The sequence below is a fragment of the Mesoplodon densirostris genome, chromosome 10 (genome assembly GCF_025265405.1).
Source record: "Mesoplodon densirostris isolate mMesDen1 chromosome 10, mMesDen1 primary haplotype, whole genome shotgun sequence".
Lineage (NCBI taxonomy): Eukaryota > Metazoa > Chordata > Mammalia > Artiodactyla > Ziphiidae > Mesoplodon > Mesoplodon densirostris.
The window spans coordinates 23,782,281-23,807,968 of NC_082670.1; the positions used below are offsets into that span (position 1 = coordinate 23,782,281).

Sequence of the window (25,688 nt, forward strand, 5' to 3'; positions counted from 1 at the left end):
GAACTCTCCTTTCTCAAGAATATTGTTCTTTGTCTTCTAGGTCTTGGCCACATTTGGGATTCAAGCATCTTTTTTACCAGCCGCAAAGAGGCAGATCAAGATGCAGAAAAGAAACATTTGCCTTACGTACTGGTTACTGTTGCATCTCCTACTTTTAGAATATGGTGAGTGCTTTTCTTTAAAGGTGGGTGGTCTGTGAACTTTTGAGGGATTGTGGGAGATCATGATCAGCACTAGGAATAACTGGTTCTCCACCACAGAGTGAGGGTCATCATTTCACTCCAATCACTTCAGTCTAATAAGGTATCACCTGGGAGGCAGTCAGAGCACAGTGGTTAAAACTGTGGACTCTGGTCTCCAATTGCCTACGTTTGAATCACGGCTCCATCTGTTACCGGTACACTTTGGGTGAGTTAACTTCTCTGTGCCTCTGTTTCTGCATCTATAAAATGGTAATAACCTGTGAGATATGGCTGGGGTTTAAATATTAATAACAAGAAGAGTTGACTGTTATTTTAAAATATCACTCTTCTATATTATAGAGCCTTAATTTTTCTCGTGTCCTTAACCCCTATTCCACAATCAGCCTCAGTCAGCCTCAGGCCAAGGAGAAAAGGATTCAAGTCAAAACTAACTCCCACTCTGCTCTGCACCTCTGACACTCCATTAAACACTCCTCAGGCCATCTCCTATTGTGCAACTAGGAAGCATGACTTCTTAGAGAATTCTTTTTTTGGGGGGGGGCAGTGCCACACGGCTTGCACAATCTCAATTCCCCAACCAGGGATTGAACCCGGCCCACGACAGTGAAAATGCCGAATCCTAACCACTAGACCATCAGGGTACTGCCCCGAGAATTCATCATTTTGAATCAAAATGAGCCCTCATACAATTTTTTTTTTTTTTTTTTTTTTTTTTTTTTTTTGCGGTACGCGGGCCTCTCACCGCTATGGCCTCTCCCGTTGCGGAGCACAGGCTCCAGACGCGCAGGCTCAGCGACCATGGCTCATGGGCCCAGCTGCTCCACGGCATGTGGGATCTTCCCAGACCGGGTCACGAACCCGTGTCCCCTGCATCGGCAGGCGGACTCTCAACCACTGCGCCACCAGGGAAGCCCCCCTCATACAATTTTGACTCAACTATTCTATTCTCCAAAACTTCTCAAATCAAATCCACTCCCTTTCACGTCACCCCTACTCTTGTTCATCTCAGTTTCTTATTTAGTTTTACTCATGATTCTAACCTTAACTCCAATTTGTACCCCATTGCAGATTTTAGGGGGCCTTCCCCAAATAGAGCTAAACTCTAATCCTATGTTAGTTCAAATAAGCTACACATGTGTGGGGTGAGGTGCTAGGCGCTCATGTCCAAATTAATAGTAAAATGAGCCACAAATGAGATAAATTTTGTTTATCTGGGGAGGCTGAGCATCTTTGTCCTTCAAGGTAGTGAGAGGCAAAAAATAGGCACAACCTTAACTCTAGCTGAGCCTTCAAGAAGGTGGAAATGCTTCCCTATACCTGTAGATCTTGATTTGCAGACCTTAATCCTGGGAGATCTTACATATTTGAGTTACATATAACTTGCTCTTTTCTAACCTTTGCCTTGTAATCAGGAGCCCGTGGAACTTTAATGCATAGGTAATCACCCAGATACCTAGGCCTATCTCAGACTCTGATTCATTTAGTCTGGAGTTGTTTGCCTAGAAATCTTTATTTTCAACAAGCTCCCCAGATAATTCTAATATAGGTGTTTTCTGAATAACACTCAGAAATATTTTCCAAGAAAGAAGCAATACCATTTTAATAATGAATTAATCAACATATACTAGTTTCACCTGGTTTCTACAACTCCTTTATAATACTTTTTATCTGTGTTGAATATTGTACAGCAGATGATGGAATAAGCTTACTATCAGTGAAATTAGGTCATGTAACCCTGGTGTTGGGGGTGGATGTGGAGGCTGACTTAGTATGGTAGCTAAAAGTGCAGATTCAATGGCCTGGGTTCAAATTCCTGTTCTAGGGCTTCCCTGGTGGCGCAGTGGTTGAGAGTCCGCCTGCCGATAGAGGGGACACGGGTTCGTGCCCCGGTCCGGGAAGATCCCACATGCCGCGGAGCGGCTGGGCCCCGTGAGCCATGGCCGCTGAGCCTGCGCTCCGCAACGGGAGAGGCCACAACAGTGAGAGGCCCGCGTACAGCAAAAAAAAAAAAAATTCCTGTTTTACTACTTACTAGCTGTACAAACTTTGGCAAGTGTCAATATTTCTAAGCCTCAATTTTTTCATCTTAGCTGTTGATAATAATAATATCTATTTCATTGGGCTGTAGTGAGCATTAAATAGAATTATCCACGTAATGAGTTTAACCAACCATTGAGCAGAAAGTATATATGCTCAATATATGATATCATTTATGATTATCATTAGGCATAACCTCCATTAGTGGGAGCACACCTAGCCCAACTTCCAGTGAACCCACCACAGCCAACACTGGATCCAGCACAACCTCCAGTGGGACTAGTCCAGCCTCCAGAACTAAATTCAGCACGACCTATGGTGGTACCAGCACAGTCACCAACTCTGGATCCCAAGTGACCTCCAGTGGATCCAGCACAACCTCCAATACTGGATCCAGCGTGACCTCTGGAGGGACCAGCGCAACCTCCAATACTGGATCCAGCGTGACCTCTGGAGGGACCAGCGCAACCTCCAATACTGGATCCAGCCTGACCTCTGGAGGGACCAGCACACCTGTCAACACTGGATCCAGCGCAACCTCCAGTGAGCCTACGACAGCCTCCAGCACTACATCCAGCATGACCTATGGTGGTACCAGCACAGCCACCAACTCTGGATCCCAAGTGACCTCCAGTGGATCCAGCACAACCTCCAATACTGAAACCAGCATGACCTCTGGAGGGACCAGCACAACCTCCAATACTGGATCCAGCATGACCTCTGGAGGGACCAGCACAACTTCCATTACTGGATCCAGCGTGACCTCTGGAGGGACCAGCGCAACCTCCAATACTGGATCCAGCCTGACCTCTGGAGGGACCAGCGCAACCTCCAATACTGGATCCAGCCTGACCTCTGGAGGGACCAGTGCAACCTCCAATACTGGATCCAGCCTGACCTCTGGAGGGACCAGCACACCTGCCAATATTGGTTCCAGTATGACCTCCAGTGAGACCAGCATAACCTCCAGTAATGGATCCAGCACAACCTCCAGTGGGACCACCACGGCCTCCAACACTGGATCCAGTGCAACCACAGGAGGCTCTGGTACACCTTTGACAACTGGAACAAACACAACTTCCAACACAACTAGCACAAGTGCTGGAACTCCAGTGGCTCCAGAGAAGCCCATTGGGTCCCTGAAGCCATGGGAAATCTTCCTCATCATTCTGGTCTCAGTTGTAGTGGCTGTGGGATTCTTTGTTGGGGTCTACTTCTGTGTGGTGAGAGCCTAATATATAGGAAATTGCCTGGGGGGAAGGAATAGGGAACATAGGGAAATAAGTATGAATAGTAGGGCCACCAAGTTAGGGATGAGTAGGGAGGAAAGAAAAATCAGGAGAAAGTTACGAAAGAGACATAGCAAGTTAGAACCAGAGGAGCCAATCAATGTGCAGAGGAAGCTATTGACTTGTGGGGAAAGGGGAGCAAAAGAAGAAATAAAGACTGGTGGAAGGACTGCTGAATGAGGGAAATGGTTTAAAGGAGGAGAAGATTCCAGAAGGAGTCCCTGGTGAAGGCTTCTCGGGGGTGGGGGGGAATCCAATTCTGAAATGATTCTGCCTTCTTTTTCTAGAGAAACTCCCTGTCCCTGAGAAATGTCTTTGACACAGCTGTCTATTGACTCCATGGCCCCAACCTCGGCCCAGGCCCTGGAGGGAATCACAGAGTCCACCACCGGTCTAGGTGGAGCCCTAACGGATTCTGGAGTAGACCAGTATCCTCAGTAGCCATGGAGATGAGAGAGAGCCACAATGGGCTCTAAGCGGCTGCTGAAGCCAGAGAGCCACATTCCTCACAGAGGAAGCCAGCCTGGGGGACCAGAGATCTGAGTGTCCTTTCATTCGTCCCCAGGAGTCCCCTCCCAGCTTTGTTTGGGTCTCAGCCTTGGGAAAGACACTTCCTCCCTCTCTCTTGCTTTTACCAGACACTGGAAAGAGGAGACTCTGTTGGTCATTTAGCTAGGAAATAAACACATACAAGCTATATCACAGAGAGAACCTGTGTGTGCACACGAGTGGGTGTCTGCTGCGCTGAGTTGAATTTCCCGGTTGTATGAGAGAACCCCATGCTGGAATCCACTTGGCATTCAGAATCTCCACAGTAAAATCCAGAGACATCACCCATATCTGTCCCCTTTTTCTAATGCTTCTTGCCCCAAGCAGGAACTCTGTGCCCCCAAGAATCTCCCAGACTGAGAGGGGAATTGAATTGGGAGAGATGAGAAGAGAAGGCAGATGCCCGGATCCTACAGGCTCATGGATTAGGCCTGTGGTAGGTAGAGATTATGTTGTAGCACATGCAGAACCCAGAGCATGACAGGAGGAGGTATGCTGTTGGGTGGGGGGAGGGGCGGGGAGGGAGGTCACTCAAAGCCAGTTTCCAGGCCATTTACATTTGCTCTAGACCTGGGTTACTTGTAAGAATGAAGGTGTTGGTTGATACTCTCACTCTCAGTGCTGCCTTTGGAAGCAGAGAGAAAGTGCTTCCTGTTTTTATCAAGGGAAAGATTTCCTGGCCTGCTAAGATTTCCTTTCAAGAGGGTCATGGCAGAGACACCTGGGGTAAAGCCTGAGATTCTCATGAATTCCCCTCCCACAAAGGCTGCACATACCCCTTTCATGGTCTAGGATAGAAGGCTCCCTGATCCTACAGGTCTCGGAGGACAGAGGCGAGCTGCTTTGAAAGGCTGGGTTGCTCTGAATCCATGAGGCCAGTGACACGACTTCCACCGGGGACAGAGGCCTCAGGAAAGAATTAGCAGGTTGTTCGTGGGCTCACGCCAACTCACAACAGTGGAAACTGCTCTGCCTTCCACCACTCATTGGGTTTCTCAAGTGTCAGCAAACCAGACGGTTGATCCTAGTCAGTGAGGCCATGCTGAGCCACGTACAGGCCCATCATCATCATCATCATCATCATTATCTTACCTACAGGGATCCAGCAACCGGAAGGAGAAGCTGAGTTGAACCCCCTAGAAAGTTGCCTCCCACTGGTGTGAACTGTGGAAAGCATAATGTGAAAAATGTGAAAATAAGGCAAGGGAGTCCATTTAGATAATTTAAAAATGTAAAACATGCATTTTCAAGTTTAAAATGGTAATAGACAAATTCAAAGAGGCTGGTTGAGAATAAAGTTAGTTATTTAGAAGAGCAAGTGGAGAAAGTAGCTCAATTAGATACAACAAACCAGAGATGAAAATCACTGACATAGAAAATAGAAGACACTTGGAGGATTGATTCAGGAGGACTAACACACAAGTAGTAAGATTCAAAACAGAGGAAAAAGAAAGAGATAGACCAGAGGAAGTAAAAGAACAACAGGGAAGAAAGATTTTAGTCTGCAAATTGAAAGGGCTTATTAATAACAACCCTGTAAATATACTAAACCCCATTAACATCTATTTTAAACAGGAGAATATGCTATATAAATTATATCTAAATAAAGCTGTAAAAATATTATTACCCAGCAGGCATATCGTGTAAATAAAAATTTTGATTTCCAAAGATAAACAGCAATGGGCACTTTGAGACAGTGGGAGATGAAAAGAGATGAAACCACGGTGAGTAAGTAATTCAGCTTGTGGTTAATTGATGTGGTTACACTGTGAACATCTTGCTACTCCCAGAAACTGGAGTGTGTACAGAGAGTTAGGAAGCATCATGACTCAACTTTCATCATGGGATCTGCTTACATGGACGAAACATGTTTTAACCCGACAAAGCCCCAGCTCACCAAGGAAGTTTGACCCAAGCAGAGGTCTAGGAAGTTGACAGGATTAAGCACTTTTGCACTGTTGGCCTAGTGCAATGATCTTTAAATAGAGTCTGCCCATACCCTTGGAGGTATATGAAGACTTTCTAAAGAGTATTATGCAGGTGTGGGATATCTTATGGGAATCATCTTCCAGATCTTCAACTTCGATATGTATTTTGTGCCTGTGGTCAAAGCATCTGCTAGTTATACTTTTCTAGCTTTCCTTCTATAGCCACCCACCTTTTACATTCTAGCTCCTATATCATTATGGTGGATTTCCCTAGGTGCAAAAAATTCCAGGGTGCAAATAAAGAGATAACTCAAAAATCTCTTCTAATTTAGTCAGCGTATACCCAGAGTAGGGCTTCATGTTTTCCCTTGCCTCACATAAATTCCTATTAGGGGCTAAAAGAAGTGTAATAAACTGGGAATTTTTGGACATGTTAAGATGTTATTTATTCAGATATATTGTAGAGTGAGGTAGCAGGGGTGATAAAGATTTCTGCTTAACAATCTCTTCTCTTCCATCTCCTGTCAAAGAATACATCCTTCTTGGGGGAGCAACTCATGAAAGCAGAGCAAACACAGCATCAGTATGAAATAATAAGAGTGGCAGTGCCTTGTTTAACCTAGGCGAAAACCCTATGGCAAATCAACCCACCTTATCTGTCTGTCTACCTATTTTAGAATATTCAAGATTTGTAAAACTTTGCTGGGAAATAGCAACTTACTATGAAGCACGCTTCCCTGGCTTATACACCGTTCTCCATAAGGAGAAACAGTGTCTCGTTCAAGAGTTTCTTGGTTTAGATCACAGTTGGATATTTTGCATGATTTTCAAGGAGAAAGACATTATAAGTTGTACATTTACTTCCAGCTGATTAATGTTATATCTTTTTTTAAAAAAATATTTATTTATTTATTTGTTTGTGCTGGGTCTTTAGTTGCAGCAGGCGGGCTCCTTAATTGTGGCTCGCCGGCTCTTTAGTTGTGGCATGCGAACTCTTAGTTGTAGCAGGCATGTGGGATCTAGTTCCCTGATCAGGGAACAAACCTGGGCCCCCTGCATTGGGAGGGCAGAATCTTAACCACTGTGCCACCAGGGAAGTCCCTAATGTTTTATCTTAAGAAGAAAGGAAGATCCAGAGGCTGTACAGCATACCTGCTAAGAGCACAGATTGAAGAACTAGAATTTCCGGTTTTAAATCTAAGCTCAGCGTGGCCTCCCACAAATTCCTTCCCTTTCCTGGGTCTCAGTTTGCTTATCTGCAAAACTGAGGGTAATAACAGTACCCAATTCATGAGATTGCCGTGAAGCCCTTAGAACAGTACATTTGGTAGTGCTCTATAAATTGTTATTATTTTTTATATTGGGAAGGTTCATGTTGCACATTTTCTTGAAAAAAAGGGAAAACATTGCAGAGTTGAAGAAGGGGGAAAGATAAAAACATTGCATAAGGAAAACATTTTCATTTACTTTTCACCAAAATGTTATTGAGGACTGAGAAATCTAACACTTAAAAGCCACAGGAAAATTTTTTTACGTTTATAAACATATCTTTTGGTGCAGAGAAGCATGGTAGGGTGATCAACAAAAATCTTACAAGCAAAAAATATTACAGTAGAATAATGTAGGGGAAGTAATATCAAGGCAGAATAACAGGGGTAGAAACCAGAGAGGATAGGAGACAAAAATGGCCTGATGAGGCGCAGAGGTTTCCAGAGCTCAGCCAGGGCTCACAGGCTTTCTAACATTCCTTGTGGAGGCTGAGAGAGCTGTCCCTGCACGCCAGTTCCAGACTGCATTCTGCATTCAGATATTCACCAGGACTTGCTCCCCTATTCCAATGTATTTTCTTTTTTTTTTTTTTTTTTTTTTTTTGCGGTACGCGGGTTTCTCACTTTTGTGGCCTCTCCCATTGCGGAGCACAGGCTCCGGACGCGCAGGCTCAACGGCCATGGCTCACGGGCCTAGCCGCTCCGCGGCATGTGGGATCTTCCCGGACCGGGTCACGAACCCGTGTCCCCTGCATCGGCAGGCAGACTCTCAACCACTGTGCCACCAGGGAAGCCCTGTATTTTCTTTTTGTTCTGAATTTTTTATTTTACATTTTTTGTTATAGAGAGGTACCTTAAACAATGTGTGGAAGATGGCAGGGTATAAATGATAAAGACCACTCCAACTATACATTATTCCTTTTAAACTCTAAAATATCCTCGAATTATAGGGCACCACATACAGACTCACTTCCACTGGTTTTCTCCTAAACATGCTGGCACTCTCTTATTCAAAACCAAGAGGTAATAGCAATAATAATGGTAGCTAATATTCATTAAGCACTTACTTTGTGGCAGGTACTATGCGAGCATTTTACATGTGCTATTTCATTTTATCCCCCCAATAACACTATGGGGAAAGTATTATTATTATCTTCATTTCATATACAAGGACACTATTCATACATAAGGACACTATTCACATTTCATATGCAAGGAGATATAAGAGGTCAACAAACTTACTGAAGGGCACACAGCAGAGAACGCAATCCAGGATCTTTTAATTTCAGGAATCCATGCTTTTAACTGAAAGGCTATATGTTGGATTTCAAAACTGTGGCTCATCCAGAAAAGTTATACCTGGTCTCACAAACATGCATTTCCTTAGTAATACAATGACGGATTCCTGTTCTTTGGTGGCCCATCCCCTGAACACTGGGATGTTGATTTATTTTTGCTTTGCAAATTCTACCGCATTATATTGGTACAGCACAGTAAATTAGAATATAGACACAGTGAGGTTATTATTTTATTTGATTTTTTCCTTATTTTGATGTTTTCACAATGACAGAAATAAAAGATAACACATGGATATGAAGAGAAACACAGAGAAGTACAAAGATAAGAAAGAAAAAAATTTTAATGGGTTCTCTTAAAAAGTGAAAATCTGTTTCCTTTGCTGTGTAAAAGCTTTTAAGTTTAATTAGGTCACATTTGTTTATTTTTGTTTTTACTTCCATTACTCTATGTGATGTATCCAAAAAATATATATTGCTGTGATTTACACCAAAGAGTGTTCTGCCTATGTTCTCCTCTAGGAGTTTTATAGTATTTGGTCTTACATTTACATCTTTAATCCATTTTGAGTTTATTTTTGTATATAGTGTTAAAGAATGTTTTAATTTCATTCTTTACATGTAGCTGTCCAGTTTTCCCAGCACCACTTATGAAGAGACTGTCTTTTCTCCATTGTATATTCTTGCCTCCTTTGTCATAGATTAATTGACCATAGAAATGTGGGTTTATTTCTAGGCTTTCTATCCTGTTCCACTGATCTATGTGTTTGTTTTTGTGCCAGTACCATACTGTTTTGATTAGTGTAGGTTTGTAGTATAGTCGGAAGTCAGGGAGCCTAATTCCTCCAGCCCCATTCTTCTTTCTCAAGATTGTTTTGGCGGGCTTCCCTGGTGGCATAGTGGTTAAGAATCCACCTGCCAATGCAGGGGACAGGGGTTCGATCCTTGGTCTGGGAAGATCCCACATGCTGCAACTAAGCCCGTGCACCACAAATACTGAGCCTGCACTCTAGAACCCATGAGCCACAACTACTGAGCCCGCGTGCCTAGAGCCCATGTTCCACAACGAGAAGCCACCACGATGTTCCGCAACAAGAGAAGCCCGCGCACCACAACGAAGAGTAGCCCCTGCTCACCACGACTAGAAAAAGCCCACATGCAGCAATGAAGACCCAATGCAGTCAAAAATAAAAAATAAAATAAAATAAAAAAGATTGTTTTGGTTATTCAGGGTCTTTTGTGTTTCCGTATAAATTTAAAATTTTTTTATTCTAGTTCTGTGAAAAATGCCAGTGGTAATTTGATAGGGATTGCATGAATCTGTAGATTGCCTTGGGTAGTGTGATCATTTTAACAATACTGATTCTTCCAATCCAAGAACACGGTATATATTTCCATCTGTTTGTGTCATCTTCAATTTCTTTCATTGTGTCTTATAGTTTTCGAAGTACAGGTCTTTTGCCTCCTTAGGTAGGTTTATTCCTAGGTATTTTATTCTTTTTGATGCAATGGTAAATGGGATTGTTTCCTTAATTTCCCTTTCCGATCTTTCATTATTAGTGTATAGAAATGCAACAGATTTCTGTATATTAATTTTGTATCCAGCAACTTTATCACATTCATCGATGAGCTCTAGTAGTTTTCTGGTAGTGTCTTTAGGATTTCCTATGTATAGCATCATGTCAGCTGCAAACAGTGACAGTTTTACTTCTTCTTCTTCAATTTGGATTCCTTTTATTTCTTTCCCTCCTCTGATTGCTGTGGCTAGTACTTCCAAAACTATGTTGAATAAAAGTGGCTAGAGGGCTTCCCTGGTGGCGCAGTGCTTGAGAGTCCACCTGCTGATGCAGGGGACGCGGGTTCATGCCCCAGTCTGGGGGGATCCCACGTGCCACGGAGTGGCTGGGCCCGTGAGCCATGGCCCCTGGGCCTGCGCATCCAGAGCCTGTGCTCCGTGGCGGGAGAGGCCACAACGGTGAGAGGCCCGCGTATCGCAAAAAAAAAAAAAAAAAAAAGTGGCTAGAATGGGCATCCTTGTCTTGTTCCTGATCTTTGAGAAAATGCTTTCAGCTTTTCACCTTTGAGTATGATGTTAGCTGTGGGTTTGTCACATATAGCCTTTATTATGTTGAGATATATTCCCTCTATGCCCACTTTCTGAAGAGTTTTTTATCATAAATGGATGTTGAATTTTATCAAAAGCTTTTTCTGCATCTGTTGAGATAATCATATGGTTCTTATTCTTCAGTTTGTTAATGTGGTGTACCACATTGATTGATTTGCTGATATTGAAAAATCTTTGCACACCTGGGATAAATCCCACTTGATCATGGTGTATGATCCTTTTAATATATTGTTTTTTTTGTTTTTTTTGTTTTTTTTTGCGGTATGCGGGCCTCTCACTGTTGTGGCCTCCCCCGTTGCGGAGCACAGGCTCCGGACGCGCAGGCTCCGGACGCGCAGGCTCAGCGGCCATGGCTCACGGGCCCAGCCGCTCCGCGGCATATGGGATCCTCCCAGACCGGGGCACGAACCCGTATCCCCTGCATCGGCAGGCGGACTCTCAACCACTTGCGCCACCAGGGAGGCCCCTTTTAATATATTGTTGAGGTCAGTTTGCTAGTATTTTGTTGAGGATATTTGCATCTATGTTCATCAGTGACACTGGCCTGTAATTTTCTTTTTTGTGTGATATCTTTGTCTGGTTTTGGTATCAGGGTGATGGTGGCCTCATAGAATGGGTTCAGAAGTGTTCTTTCCTCTGCAATTTTTTGGAAAAGTTTTAGAAGAATAGGTGTTAACTCTTCTCTAAATGTTTGGTAGAATTCACCTGTGAAGCAACCTGGTCCTGAACTTTTGCTTGTTGGGAGTTTTTAAATTACTGATTCAATTTCAGTACCAGTAATTGGTCTGTTCATATTTTCTATATCTTCCTGGTTCAGTCTTGGGAGATAGTACCTTTCTAAGAATTTGTCCATTTCTTCTAGGTTGTCCACTTTATTGGCATATAGTTGCTCTTAGTAGTCTCTTATGATCCTTCGTATTTCTATGGTGTCAGTTGTAACTTCTCTGTTTCATTTCTGATTTTATTGATTTGGGCTCTCTCCTTTTTTTTCTTGATGAGTCTGGCTAAAGGTTTATCAATTTTGTTTATCTTTTCAAAGAACCATCTTTTAGTTTCATTGATCTTTTCTATTTTTTTTTAGTCTCTATTAAACTTAAAAGCTTTTGCATAGAAAAAGGAACCATAAACAAAACAAAAAGATAACCTACAGGTTGGGAGAAAATATTTGCAAACAATACTACCAACAAGGGGTTAATTTCCAAAATATACAAACAGCTCATCCAACTTAATATCAAAAAACAAACAACCTAATCAAAAAATGGGCAGAAGACTTAAATAGATATTTCGCCAAAGAAGACATACAGATGGCCAATAGGTACATGAAAAGATGCTCACATTGCTAATTAGTAGAGAAAAGCAAATCAGAACTACAGTGAGGTGTCATGTCACACCAGTCAGAATGGCCATCGTTAAAAAGTCTACAAATAATAAATGCTGGAGAGCGTGTGGAGAAAAAAGAACCCTCTTACACTGTTGGTGGGAATGTAATTGGTACAGCCACTATGGAAAAGAGTGTGGAGGTTCCTTAAAAAACTAAAAAGGCAGTTACCATATGATCCTGCAATCCCACTCCTGGGTATATATCTGGAGAAAACTCTGATTCGAAAAGATACATGCACCCTAATGTTCACAGCAGCACTATTTACAATAGCCAAGGTATGGAAGCAACCTAAATGTCTATCACAGATAAATGGATAAAGAAGATGGTGTATACACACACACACACACACACACACACACAGTGGACTATTACTCAGCCATAAAAAAGAATGAAATAATACCCTTTTCAGCAACATGGATGGACCTAGAGATTATCATATTAAGTGAAGTTAAGTCAGACAGAATGACAAATATCATGAGATATCACTTATATGTGGAGTCTAAAAAAATGACACAAGTGAACTTATTTACAAAACAGAAACAGACTAACAGACTTATCATTATCAAAGGGGATAGTCAGGGGGAAGGAGATAAATTAGAAGTTTGGATTAACATATACACACTACTATATATAAAACAGGTAAACAACAAGGACCTACTGTATAGCACAGGGAACTATATTCAATATCTTGTAATAACCTATAATGGAAAAGAATCTGATAAAGAATATGTATAGTATATATTATATATAGGTATAACTGAATCAGTTTTCTGTACACTTGAAACGAACACAACATTGTAAATAAACTATACTTCAATTTTTAAAAATCCTCAAAGCAGGAACAATATGGAAAAGGATAAACCATTCATTTTTATACCTCTGACCTTTTAATATATATCTTCTACAATACATTTGCTGTGCTTTGCTTTGCTTACTGTTATTAATTTTAATTTCAGTTTCAGTAAAATAAAGATAAATACCTGAAAAAAAAGTGAAAGTCTGTGATTTTAGTCAACCAGATGGATTGTGAAATGTGAGAGGAGTACTCTCTTAAAATACCCACATCTTTCTCTTTTAGAGGGGTACTCTTCTGCCTCTAAGAAACATTGATACTTATTACACCCATGACCTTGGCCTGGGTCCATTGTTCTGCAGCCTCGACAATAAACTGAGCCATGGAGGGGCCTGTGGCCTTGGCCTGAAGAAAGCTACAATGTGGGCCATGAATTGAGACACAGTCATGAAGGTGATTGTGGAAATGAGTCATCAAGGTGTCTACTGTGGAAGCCATGATGGAAACCACAGGCCTGGGGCCATGAAAGAGACCATGGAAAAGGCCACACCAGTGACAACCAGAGGGCAGACCTTAGAGGAGGTCATTGAAGAGGGCATGGCTATGGACACTGGATAATGGCAGACATTCTAAGAGAGGAAACCTTGGTGGAGGAAAGGGTCATGGAGGAGAAGACAAAGAGCAATGATGGGGGAGTGAGTCAAGATGGGAGACCAGAATGTTCCCAGAGAATGGCCATAGGTTATGGCCTGGGTCAAGGACAGGACCAAGGAAAGCCTCTCCATGTCTGACCAACAGGGTTACTCAGGCAGCGTATTGTTTTGGAAGAGACCCACAGCCACATCAGGCTTAGAGTGATGTCAAGTAAATGTATTCCCTTGGCTCTCCCCATAACTCAGAATCCCAGGATCAAGGAGGTTGCTTGACAGGGCGTGGGGATGAGCACAGTGACTACTCTTATGGCAGCTGCTTCCTCATCTTCCCTCCACCCAGGTCACTTCAATGCCCTCCAGAGCTTGACTTTGTCCTTAAGAAGAGTCTTCCTCCCTTCTTGTGTCTCCTCCAGATGTTGTGTGATGAAGAAGAAAATTACTAGACAGTCTAAGAAATGAAGATATTCTAAAATATAAAAGTTTATTAATGTATGTTGTATCCAGATGAAATGCTTATCTTTTTAAACTTTGTGTTTGTTTTGCTGTTGTTCTTTGCTTCTGAGTGACTTCTGTGAGTTTTTTAATATACCACCATTTAATCTTCACAACAACCCTATGGAGCTCAGATTATAATCCCCACTAAAAAGATGAGAAAAGTGCTAATATATGAGTAAACCTGCACCATAAAACAAGTCCTGTAACTCTAATTGGTTGTAGAGAAAACATCTTTCTACTTAGAAATGTTATTGGGATGTTTACCCTTACAGCAGGGTGCTGAGGTCCCAATACCGACTTGTTACTGACCACACTCCTCATCCATCCCCCACATGGGACTTCCTATCGCAGACAGTGGACAGATCAACTACCAAGCCCTTTCCTAGGGCATCCTAGAATCTAGATTCCTGACCACTCCCCATCCAACACCACATTTTCTACCACATTCCATTCTCTTCCTGCTTTTAAAACTCAGTCATTCACAGTTCTCTCATATCTTAGATATAAGCTCCAAAATAACACAAATTTATTTGTTTTGTTTACTGGAGTACAATGTCTGGCACATAGTAGGAAATCACTAAATATTTGTGGGATGAATCTTCATCTCCTGCTTGTCAGCTCACTTCCATCAGGCCTCACACACAGTGAATATTCTTTCACCCAAACGTTTAAAGAATCTGACATTCAGGGGAATTCAGGGGAATTCTCTGGCATCCAGTGGTTAGGACTATGTGCTCTCACTGCCGAGGGCCTGAGTTTGATCCCTGGTCAGGGAACTAAAATCCCACAAGCCGCATGGCGCTCCAAAAAAAAAAAAAAAAAAAAAAGAATCTGAAATGGTTCCTCTTCCAGGAAGCCTCCATGGCTGGAGGGGGTAGAGACAGCTTATTTTGATTACACACAGTATCAAATTAGAACTCAAATTTTTAATGATGTCTGTGCTGCAGAAATCCTGAAACTTTAACAATTTGGGGTCCTTGCAAACAGGTATACACTGACACTGGTACACCACTGGTCCCATCTCCTCAACAGCCCAAGCCCTGCTCTTCCCACCCCCACCTCCCCGTACCTCAGAGATCACAGAGTCTATCCGTGAGTCTCTCTTCTCACCTCATTCAAGATGTGTGCCTACCGCATGCTCACCAGCACCCAGAGGTCCAGGCCGCAATCCCCATTCACAGTGAATCTCACTTTATGTGTCCTTCCAACTAAGGTCTGCTCATCAAGTCTACCTTCCCACATCCTGCCCCCACACAGTTATCCCAGTTACTCAGGACTTCTCTCCAGGAAACAAGGTCTTGAGCTAGAACAGATTTTTAGCCCCATCCCTGCCTCAGAGGATGAGTCTCCTCCACTTTGACATGATCCCCTTGAACTGTACTACTTCCTGCTCCTCCCGAGGCCCTGCCTAATGCAACCATGTCACTCTCCATTCTCACGGATCTCCTGGCCTCTATTCCTCTCCTCTCTGAGTTCAGGTATTCTGTTACCTGCCCACAGCTGGAAAAACAACAGGCCATATACCCAGCCCCGACCCAACCCAGATGATGCTATAAAGACCTTCTTTGAAAGAGAAAGAAAGAGGCGACATTCTGTGGAGGGACCCTAAGGGACCAGGCATCCAGCGTCCCCAGTCTGCAACCCCAGGTGCTGCCTATTGGTGTTTTTCTTCCCATTGTAGACCCATTCTTTGGACACCAAAACCCCCAGAACTCCAGCCTCAGATCTCCAACTTGAGACTCTTCTTTCTCAAGACCCTCAGTTCTTTTTCTTTCCTTTCTAGGCCTAATCATATCTGGGACTCGGGAACGCTCCTTTCCAGGCTTGGAAGGCAGAGAATCTCAAGATGAAGAGAAAAACATTTTCCCTTGAATGCTGGCTGTTGTTTCATCTTCTACTACTTTTAGGAAATAGTGAGTAATTTTGTTTAAAAGAAGATAATCTTGAAGTTTCAGTAGTGTTTGGGGGAAGTGTTGTCCAGTCCTGGGATGCACACTCTTCCTGCTAGCTCTCATTCTCATCAAAGAAGTAAGGACCAATATTTTGCTCTATTCTCTTCAATCCAACCCAGCATTTGTTCTCTATTCTGTTCCCAGTAGCAACTCTTCTGCCCAGAAGTCTGGACCATTTCTTCTGTAATCAACCAATCCCAAATACAGATGCATTGGAGTTGGAAGGGATCTTAAAGTTAATGCCTGATAACCCACAGTAGGCAGGAATCCATTTCCAACATCTCTGACAGCAGTCACCTTCCCTCTAATTAAACTTGTCAGGGGGCTGTTCCACACTTGCACAGATTGAATTTTTTCTAGAATTTGCCCCTCCTTGACTTTGACTCATTTGTCTATGCCCCTGAACAAAACAAATCTATTCCCTGTCCATAGGCCAGCTTCCCATCTCAATTTTTCACTAAGTTTCTCTCTTTTTTTTTTTTTTGCTGCACCATGCAGTTTGTAGGATCTTAGTTCCCAGACCATGAATTGAACCCATGTCCTTGGCAGTGAAAGCACGGAGTCCTAACCACTGAACTGCCAGGTAATTCCCCTAGTTTCTCTCTTGACTCTGACCATAACCCTAATCAGAGGCATTAACAAGAAGTTTTTGGACTCTTCCCCTAAATCTAAATTTGTAATATATTTTTTAAACATCTTTACTGGAGTATAATTGCTTTACAGTGGTGTGTTAGTTTCTGCTTTATAACAAAGTGAATCAGTTATAATATACATATATCCCCATATCTCTTCCCTCTTGCGTCTCCATTCCTCCCACCCTCCCTATCCCACCCCTCTAGGTGATCACAAAGCACCGAGCTGATCTCCCTGTGCTATGCTGCTGCTTGCCACTAGCTATCTGTTTTACGTTTGGTAGTGTATATATGTCCATGCCACTCTCTCACTTTGTCCCAGCTTACCCTTCCCCCTCCCCGTGTCCTCAAGTCCATTCTCTAGTAGGTCTGGGTCTTTATTCCCATCCTCCCCCTAGGTTCTTCATGACCTTTTTTTTTTTTTTTTTAGATTCCATATATATGTGTTAGCATACAGTATTTGTTTTTCTCTTTCTGACTTACTTCACTGTGTATGACAGACCCTAGGTCCATCCACCTCTCTACAAATAACTCAATTTCGTTTCCTTTTATGGCTGACTAATATTCCATTGTATATATGTGCCACATCTTCTTCATCCATTCATCTGTCGATGGACACTTAGGTTGCTTCCATGTCCTGGCTATTGTAAATAGTGCTGCAATGAACATTGGGGTGCATGTGTCTTCTTGAACTATGGTTTTCTCTGGGTATATGCCCAGTAGTGGGATTGCTGGGTTATATGGTAATTCTATGTTCAGTTTTTTAAGGAACCTCCATACTGTTCTCCATAGTGGCTGCATCAATTTACATTCCCACCAACAGTGCAAGAGGGTTCCCTTTTCTCCACACCCTCTCCAGTATTTATTGTTTCTAGATTTTTTGATGATGGCCATTCTGACTGGTGTGAGGTGATATCTCATTGTAGTTTTGTTTTGCATTTCTCTAATGATTAATGATGTTGAGCATTCTTTCATGTGTTTGTTGGCAATCTGTATATATTCTTTGGAGAAATGTCTATTTAGGTCTCCTTATTAAATTATTCTTATTAAATTTAGATGCCTAAATTTGCAATATTTATGTTAGTCCAGATAATACTAAGAAAGGAATAGGAAAGGGGAAGAAAACCTGTATCCCAGTAGAAGAACAGAGCCACAGATGATGTGAGAGTATTTAGGCATCTGGGAGGCCAAGAGCTTGGTTGTTGTTGGGATGGAAAATCAGAACAGGTAGGAAAGAGGCATGAGATAGAGGGAAAAAGCATGGGCCTCACCTTAATGCTGATTCACTAAGCAAGGAGGTTGGGTCCCTTCCTGGAATCCTGGGAGACCTTATCTCCTCCAGCTACCTGTGGCTAGTTCTCTGCCAGGCCAGATGCCAAGGTCATGTGGGATCCTGTACCTGGAGGCTCCAAAACTTCTGTGTGCATAAGAATTACCTGACAGGGCTTCCCTGGTGGCACAGTGGTTGAGAGTTCGCCTGCCGATGCAGGGGACACGGGTTCGTGCCCAGGTCCGGGAAGATCCCACATGCCGCGGAACGCCTGGGCCCGTGAGCCATGGCCGCTGATCCTGCCCGTCCGGAGCCTGTGCTCCGCAACGGGAGAGGCCACAACAGTGAGAGGCCCGCGTATGGCAAAAAAAAAAAAAAAAAAAAAAAGAATTACCTGACAGTGAAAATGCACATTATTTCCCCTCCCAAACTTCCCCTTGATTATTTCCTCCTCTGGAAGAAGGGTACAATTCTGTTTGGAGGGTAGCTCAAAATATACACATGGGCCCTTCAACTATCTCTTTTATATTCTTTATCTGAAAGGTATCATGAATAGTTAGAGATGGATTATTACCTGTGACCCTGGGTCATGTGACTTCCCAGGTCACGTGACTTAGAATGTGGAGTAGTATATGGGTTAAGGGTTGGCTCTCATGTCAGGCTGCCTCGGTTTAAATCCCTGTTACATGACCTGCTAGCTATCTAACCTGGGACCAGGCTTAACTTCTCTAAACCTCAATGTCCCTATCTATAAAATGCGGTAGTAGCAGTTCCTACCTCATGGAGGTATTGTGAGTATTTGAAGTACTAATTCTTATGTGGCACTTAGCACAACACCTGGAAACAAAATTTCCAGTGGAACTAATCAGCCATATTTCCTTAATAAGCTGTAACTTATAATGTTAACACTACAGCCACCTCCCTTGGATCAACCACACTGTCCAGTGGAACTAACACAACAGCTACTATCTCCAGTGTCACCAGCACAAGTACTGCTCCTCCAATGAAAGAGGAAAACCCTAGTGGACACCTGAGGCCATGGGAAGTCGTCCTAGTGACTCTGGCCTTGGTTGCGGTGGCTGTGATTCTCCTCACTGGACTCCTCTTCCATTTCATGAGTGCCTGATGTATAGGAAACCCTTTTTCTGAGGGAAAGAGAGCAGGCAAGTGAGGAAGGAACTAAGCTAGAGAGAGCAGAGTCACTGTGGGAGTAACAAGGATGAGAAAATCAGGAAAGACAGAAACAGCAGGTTAGAGTCAGCAAGACAGAGTCAAAAAGCCAAGACATATTCAGAGGAAACTGATGAGGGGAAGAAGGGGACCAGAAGAAGTAATGAGGAGGGGGAGAGCTGGCAGGAGGGGAGATGCTTGGGATGGGAGAGCACTGAAGAGGGGGGCAAGACTCTGAAACTATTCAGCCTCTTGTTTTCCAGAGAAACTCTCTGTGCCTAAGAAACCTCTTCAACGTAGATCTCTTACCACCCCATGGCCATGCACTCACGGCTGCTATGAAGTTCCAGAAGGGTCAAGGGTCACTGTAACTGACTGCAGAGGAGAGCTGTCTCCTCCTGCAGCTATGGAGCTGACTGGGAGACACAAGTGGCCTGAGCGTCCCTGAAGGCAGAAGCATTACCGTCCTCGGGGGCAGAGAGGGAGCTGACCTGGATTGCGATTCTGAGTGTCTGCCCGTCCTGCCCCCAGGGCTGCTCCTCCCAGCTCTGCTTCAGCCTCTGACAGTCCTGTGACTGAATTATTAAATAAATGCAGCTTATATATGTGGAACCAGACTCTGTGGGTGTGTGTTTATATATCACCGTGAATGGAGGTTCCTTATATCCTAAAGACCCCTCTTCCCTGTGTTCTCCCAGCTCTCAAATCCCTAGAGTGAAATCCAGACTTTATATCTGTCCCATTTCCTTCCCCATTCTGTCCCCATTCCCTGGGGGCTTCCGGGCTGACGGAAGAATGGAATCAGGAAAGATGGGGGAAGGCAGATGCTGGACTTCACAAGTTTGTGTTGCACAACAAGAAAACAGTCTGTGCAAGATTAGAGCACAAGGGGGCAGGGGAGTGATCACACCAGTTGTGAAGCAGAGAAGGTCTTGCTAATGGGGCTGTACCCAGGCGTGGCACATTCCCTGGTTCCCTGGCCACACAGGTCTGCTCTTCACTGGGAAGACAGGTGTAAGCCACCTCCTTTCTCTCCTGCGGGCTCGCAGCCCCAGTGGCAGTCCTGGGCAGGGCGTGCTCCGAGTTTCTGCAAGGGCGGGCCCAGCCTGTGCTGTCAGGATCCAGGCTCTCAGCAGTCCCTGAAAAACCAGGCCTCAGAACAGGTACAAAAAGCCTGTGTGTCAGCACTGGGCTCTTGCTGAAAGTCAAGCCCTCGTCAAGGGTTCTGGTGCCACTTGCTCATCACAAGCATTTGCTGATCCTTCCTTGGGCAAATGAATCACTCACATTTGTTTCATCAACTTGGCCCTTGCCATGGTTCTCATAGTCTGGACCTTTGCCAGAGCCTTCTTAACAGGACCAAGGCCATTGATGTACATTTTGCAATACTATTAACAGAACAGCTTTAAACAGCTCTATAGAAGCCAAACGCAAGAGAACCTACGGTATGATTCCATTTGTCTGAAATTCTAGAATAGACAAAACTAATCAACAGTGACAGACAGCAGATCACTAATTTCCCACAGGGGTGAGAACTTTTAGAAAGGGGGAACATTCTGGATGATAGAAATGTCTTATATCTCGGTTGGGCTGCTAGTTACACAGGTAAATAGACATCTGTCAAACACACCTAACTGAATACTTAAGACCTGTGCATTTCACTGTCTGTAAGCTTATTTAAGAAAAAAGATTTAATAGAAATGGTTGATTCCAGGGCCCGGGCAGAGAAAATCCGAAATGAGCATGGGGCAGCTTGTGATGCCAAAATGGAGAAAAGTACTTTGAAAAAAGGTTGGGGAATATTAAAAAGGCACTGGAGCCAGCCTGAGAGAGCTCCTAATGGCCAAAATTTAAGCAACAAAATAAACTGTGATAGTATTATATCAAAACTCACAGAACACAATAAATACCTATGAGTCCACACTGATGTAAATAACCGAATAAATAAACTGGGGAGAAGGCACAACTTTCCTTACAGAAGAATTCCAATTAATAAATATAGAAGGAAGGAGGGACAAACCCACAATAATAATAGCTGCGGGCAAGATGCGCCAATAGTTGCCAAAATTAGTGCATGAAAGTTTAAGCAAAAATAGGATATTTGTGCGGGCTTCCCTGGTGGCGCAGTGGTTGAGAGTCCGCCTGCCGGGGACACGGGTTTGTGCCCCGGTCCGGGAGGATCCCACATGCCGCGGAGCGGCTGGGCCCATGAGCCATGGCCGCTGAGCCTGTGTGCAACGGGAGAGGCCACAACGGTGAGAGTCCCGCGTACCGCAAAAAATAAATAAATAAATAGGATAGTTGCATAGTCTCAGTACCCCTCCCCAAATATTTAGTAATTACAAAGGGACAAATAGTAACTTTACAGTGGAGAATTCTTTCAGACACTACCTTAACCAAGTGATCAAGGTTAGCAGCACAGTGATAAGGCACGTTAATACCACGATGTGGCACACAGAAGGGAACATCATTCCAGCAGTATCCTTCCCACTAATTCATGACCCTGATTTAACCACAAAAACAAATTAGTGATAAGAAACCAAACAAACCAAAGTTTCAGGGGAATGTAAATTGGTACAGCCACTATGGAGAACAGTATGGAGGTTCCTTAAAAAACTAAAAATAGAATTACCATATGATCCAGCAATCCCACTCCTGGGCATATATCCAGAGAAAACCATAACTGGAAATAATACATGCACCCCAATGTTCATTGCAGCGCTATTTACAATAGCCAGGACATGGAAGCAACCTAAGTGTCCATCGACAGAAGAATGGATAAAGAAGATGTGGAACATATATACAGTGCAATATTACTCAGCAATAAAAACAGAATGAAATAATGCCATTTGCAGCAACATGGATGGACCTAGAGATTGTCATATTGAGTGAAGTAAGTCAGACAGAGAAAGACAAATATCATACGATATCATTTACATGTGGAATCTAAAAAGATGGTACAAATGAACTTATTTACAAAACAGAAACAGAGTCGCAAATGTAGAAAACAAACTTATGGTTACCCGGGGGAAAAGTCCCCGCGGGGGGCGGAAATTGGGAGAATGGGATTGACATATACACACTACTATATATAAAATAGATAACTAATAAGGACCTACTGTATAGCCCAGAGAACTCTTCTCAATGCTCTGTAATGACCTATATGGGAAAAGAATCTAAAAAAGAATGGATATATGTATATGTATAACTGATACACTTTGCTGTACAGCAGAAACTAATGCAACACTGTAAATCAACTATAATAAAAATTTTTAAAAAAGAAACAAAGTTTCAGGACACTCTATAAAATATTGATACTCTTCAAAAGTGTCAACATCATGAAAGACAAAGACAGAGGAACTGTCACAGATTGGAGGAGACCGAGAAGACCTATAAATAAATGCCATTGGAACCCTGGATTGGATCCTGGAACAGAAAAAGGACATCAATGGAAAAACACATGAAATCTGAATAAATTCTATAATTTAGTGAATAGTATTATACCAAAGTTAATTTCTTGGTTTCTATAATTGTATAAATTTTATAATTTCTCTGTACTATCTTTGCAACTCTCCTATAAGTCTAAAATTATCTCAAAATAAAAAATTTTACGGGCTTCCCTGGTGGCGCAGTGGTTGAGAATCCACCTGCCGATGCAGGGGACACGGGTTCGTGCCCTGGCCCGGGAAGATCCCACATGCTGCGGAGCGGCTGGGCCCGTGAGCCATGACCGCTGAGCCTGTGCGTCCAGAGCCTGTGCTCCGCAACGGGAGAGGCCACAACGGTGAGAGGCCCACGTACTGCAAAAAAAAAAAAAAAAAAATTTTACAATAAAACAAAACAAAAAGCTGTATAGATCTATACATGAAAAAAGGTAAATTTTATTATATGCAAATTGTACCTCTTGACTTAAAAAATAATATCTATTCCTTATGATAGTCCTTTAAAATATATTCATTAGTTATATTAAATATATACAAATACCTTCTTAATTCATCTAAATAATATTTAATCCACTCAAATAAAATAAGTAGTTGAAGTAATCAGTTAAATTTGGTAAACCAGCCATTCACTAAATTGACTTTCAGGGAATCAGCTGCCATTTGAGAGGGGAAAATGGTTCCAGCCATCCTGTTATTCCCGAGTTCCTCTTCCACTTAAGAGGATACTGGGAAAGAGGGAGGCCCCACAAATGGCAGGAAACTTCCTGACTCTGAATGAAAACAAGCAGCTATAATTTTCTGGACAATATTGAATGATGCAGGGGTGGGAATCAGCAAAGGGAGGAATATGGGTATTCTCATTCCAAGCCCGATGGGACTCTTGGAGGTGAACTAATTTCATCTGGTCACTGAAGAAATCTTGGTGGGTTGAGGGCATTCAAGTAATAGCAGCAAAGAGATGAATCTGCAGGTAGGAGATGAGCCACTGAAAAGGACTTGGGTGGATGACTGAGAGAAGAGGGCAGTTCTAAGATAGAGATTGGGGGACCTTCCTGGTGGTCCAGTGGCTAAAGCTCCATGCTCCCAATGCAGGGGGCCGGGGTTCAATCCCTGGTCAGGGAACTAGATCCCGCATGCTGCAGCTAAGGTGTGGCGCAGCCAAATTAATAAATAAACATTTTTTAAAAGATAGATTCGGTATTTCTCCCCCCTCATCAACGCTCCTCCTTTCTGTTAAGGACCAAGGTGCTCTGTGCCCTCTGACATCTAGCCCTCTTCTCACCATGCACTATCCCCCAGGCAGGCCTGCCATAAACCCTCCTTGGTCCCCAACCTTACCACTCCCACCTGTGGAAAAGGAAGCCCAAGCCCCTCCCTGAGCACTGAGACATTGTGTGGGGGACAGCTTTCATCTAGGGCTCTGCATCAGAAAGCGATGCCACCCATGCTGACAAGTCTGATCCCCTGTTATGCTCAACTCTGGGCTCTGGGCAGAGCCAAGATCCCTTTCTTGCACTTATGACATCTCTCTTCTGCCCTGGCCCTCCTCTGCATCAAATTCTTCTTCCCTTGATTGACAGAGAGTAAAGGAGCAGGCTGTTCCTCCCTATCCCAGGCATCCTGGATTCCTTTGTAGCAGCACATATGAACCCCACAGCCACTCTGTGCTTAAGGAGAAGGAGAGATAGAAAAAGTAGAGAGAAGGAGGAAGGAAAAAGCATCCTGGGTTCCAGCCCATTTGGATTCTCTTGAGATGAAAAAAGAAAATGTGCTGCCTCACCCCTTCTCCTGCTGCTGCTTCTATTCTGGTGTTTGGAACTGGGTGAGTGAACTATTTTTGGAGAGAAGAGTGCAAAGGTTCCCCAGGGTCTGGAGACGTAGGGGCCGGGAACCCTGGAGAAGGAACCTCTTAGGACTCAGGCAGGGCCAGTCCTGAGTGAAGGTGTGGAATAGGTGAGAGAACCTTGGGGAGCTCCACACCCTGGTACCTACCCCCAGTTCCCTGTCACAGGGGAGTAGGTTCCAATGGTCCTGTTCATTACCTTTCTCACATCCTCTTTTAAGGAAATGTTCTGCTTTTCATTATTTAGACCTTAACTTTCTGTATTTCATCTCTCCTTGGGAAACGAAATATTTGAGCCCTATTTGAGGAATCTGAGGAATCGGCAGCAGTTGGGGGGGAATTGTTTTGAGCAGAGGAGCTGAAAACTCCAAAATTTATGCCATGTGGGCTGCACTTATTCATAATAAAAACTCCCAGTCCTGATGGCCTGCAGGTGGAGGTGGTGGGAGGTGGAAAGATCCATCTCTTCCTTCTACTTATACCCAATTCAGTGCTTCTATCAACCCCAACCAGACCACATCCACAGCCCCTTGTGACTTCTCCTACCCTCAAACCACCCTGAATATTACCTGCCCTCAATCTTGCCACTTTGGCCCCAGATCTGACCCAGGAACTGCCTCATTCTAAAACATATACCAAGCCATGACCTGAATTCAATCTCTAACAAGAATCATGGCTCCTGCCTCACTTGTTTACCAGAGACCCAGGCATAACTGGATGAGAGGTGACACAAAGAAACATGGAGTCTGAATACCCGGATTACTGAAATACCAACCCAGGGGGAAGGGAGGTTTAGAAAGAGTCAGGCTTACTTTTCCATGGAAAGAGACCAGAGCCACAAAGGGCAGAATCAAAGGCTGGGTGAGAAGATCTTCTAAGGTCATGACTTAGCTCTGGATACTCCATATTGTAGTGCATGTTGTAGAATGTTTTATCAGAATTAAATCTAAAATATCAAATGATCCTAACTCAAATAAATAAAATCACATTATATGGGGAGAAATGTCATTTGAATGGGCAAGACACTTGTGAAGAATAATAAGCAAAGCAGATGATGATGGGCCATCAATGATCCACATTAAAAGAGATTTTTTTTGAGTAGGAACAAGCCAAAATGTTTCCACTAAAGACCCAGAGACCAGCCCTGAAAACTCAAAGACAAGAGAAAACTCTATCACTTTTTGACCCAGAGACCACTAAGGATCATGTCACTGAGGGCCCAGGCATGACAGAGGACTACACCATGCCAGACCCGGGCACCACAGAGGACTACACCACCCCAGGCCCAGGAACCACGGAGGACTACACCACTCCAGATCCAGGGACCACAGAGGACTACACCACCCCAGACCTGGGGACCAC

The 25,688-nt window shown here is 43.5% G+C and overlaps 1 protein-coding gene across 1 annotated transcript; it reads left to right on the top strand.

Annotated features, from left to right (window-relative positions):
- The first annotated feature begins 100 nt into the window (after positions 1-100).
- Positions 101-3,475, top strand: MUC21 (mucin 21, cell surface associated). The gene is made up of 2 exons (XM_060111145.1): positions 101-164; positions 2,430-3,475. Exons 1-2 carry the CDS (start codon positions 101-103, stop codon positions 3,473-3,475), a joined length of 1,110 nt encoding a protein of 369 aa, XP_059967128.1.
- Positions 3,476-25,688: the final 22,213 nt, after the last annotated feature.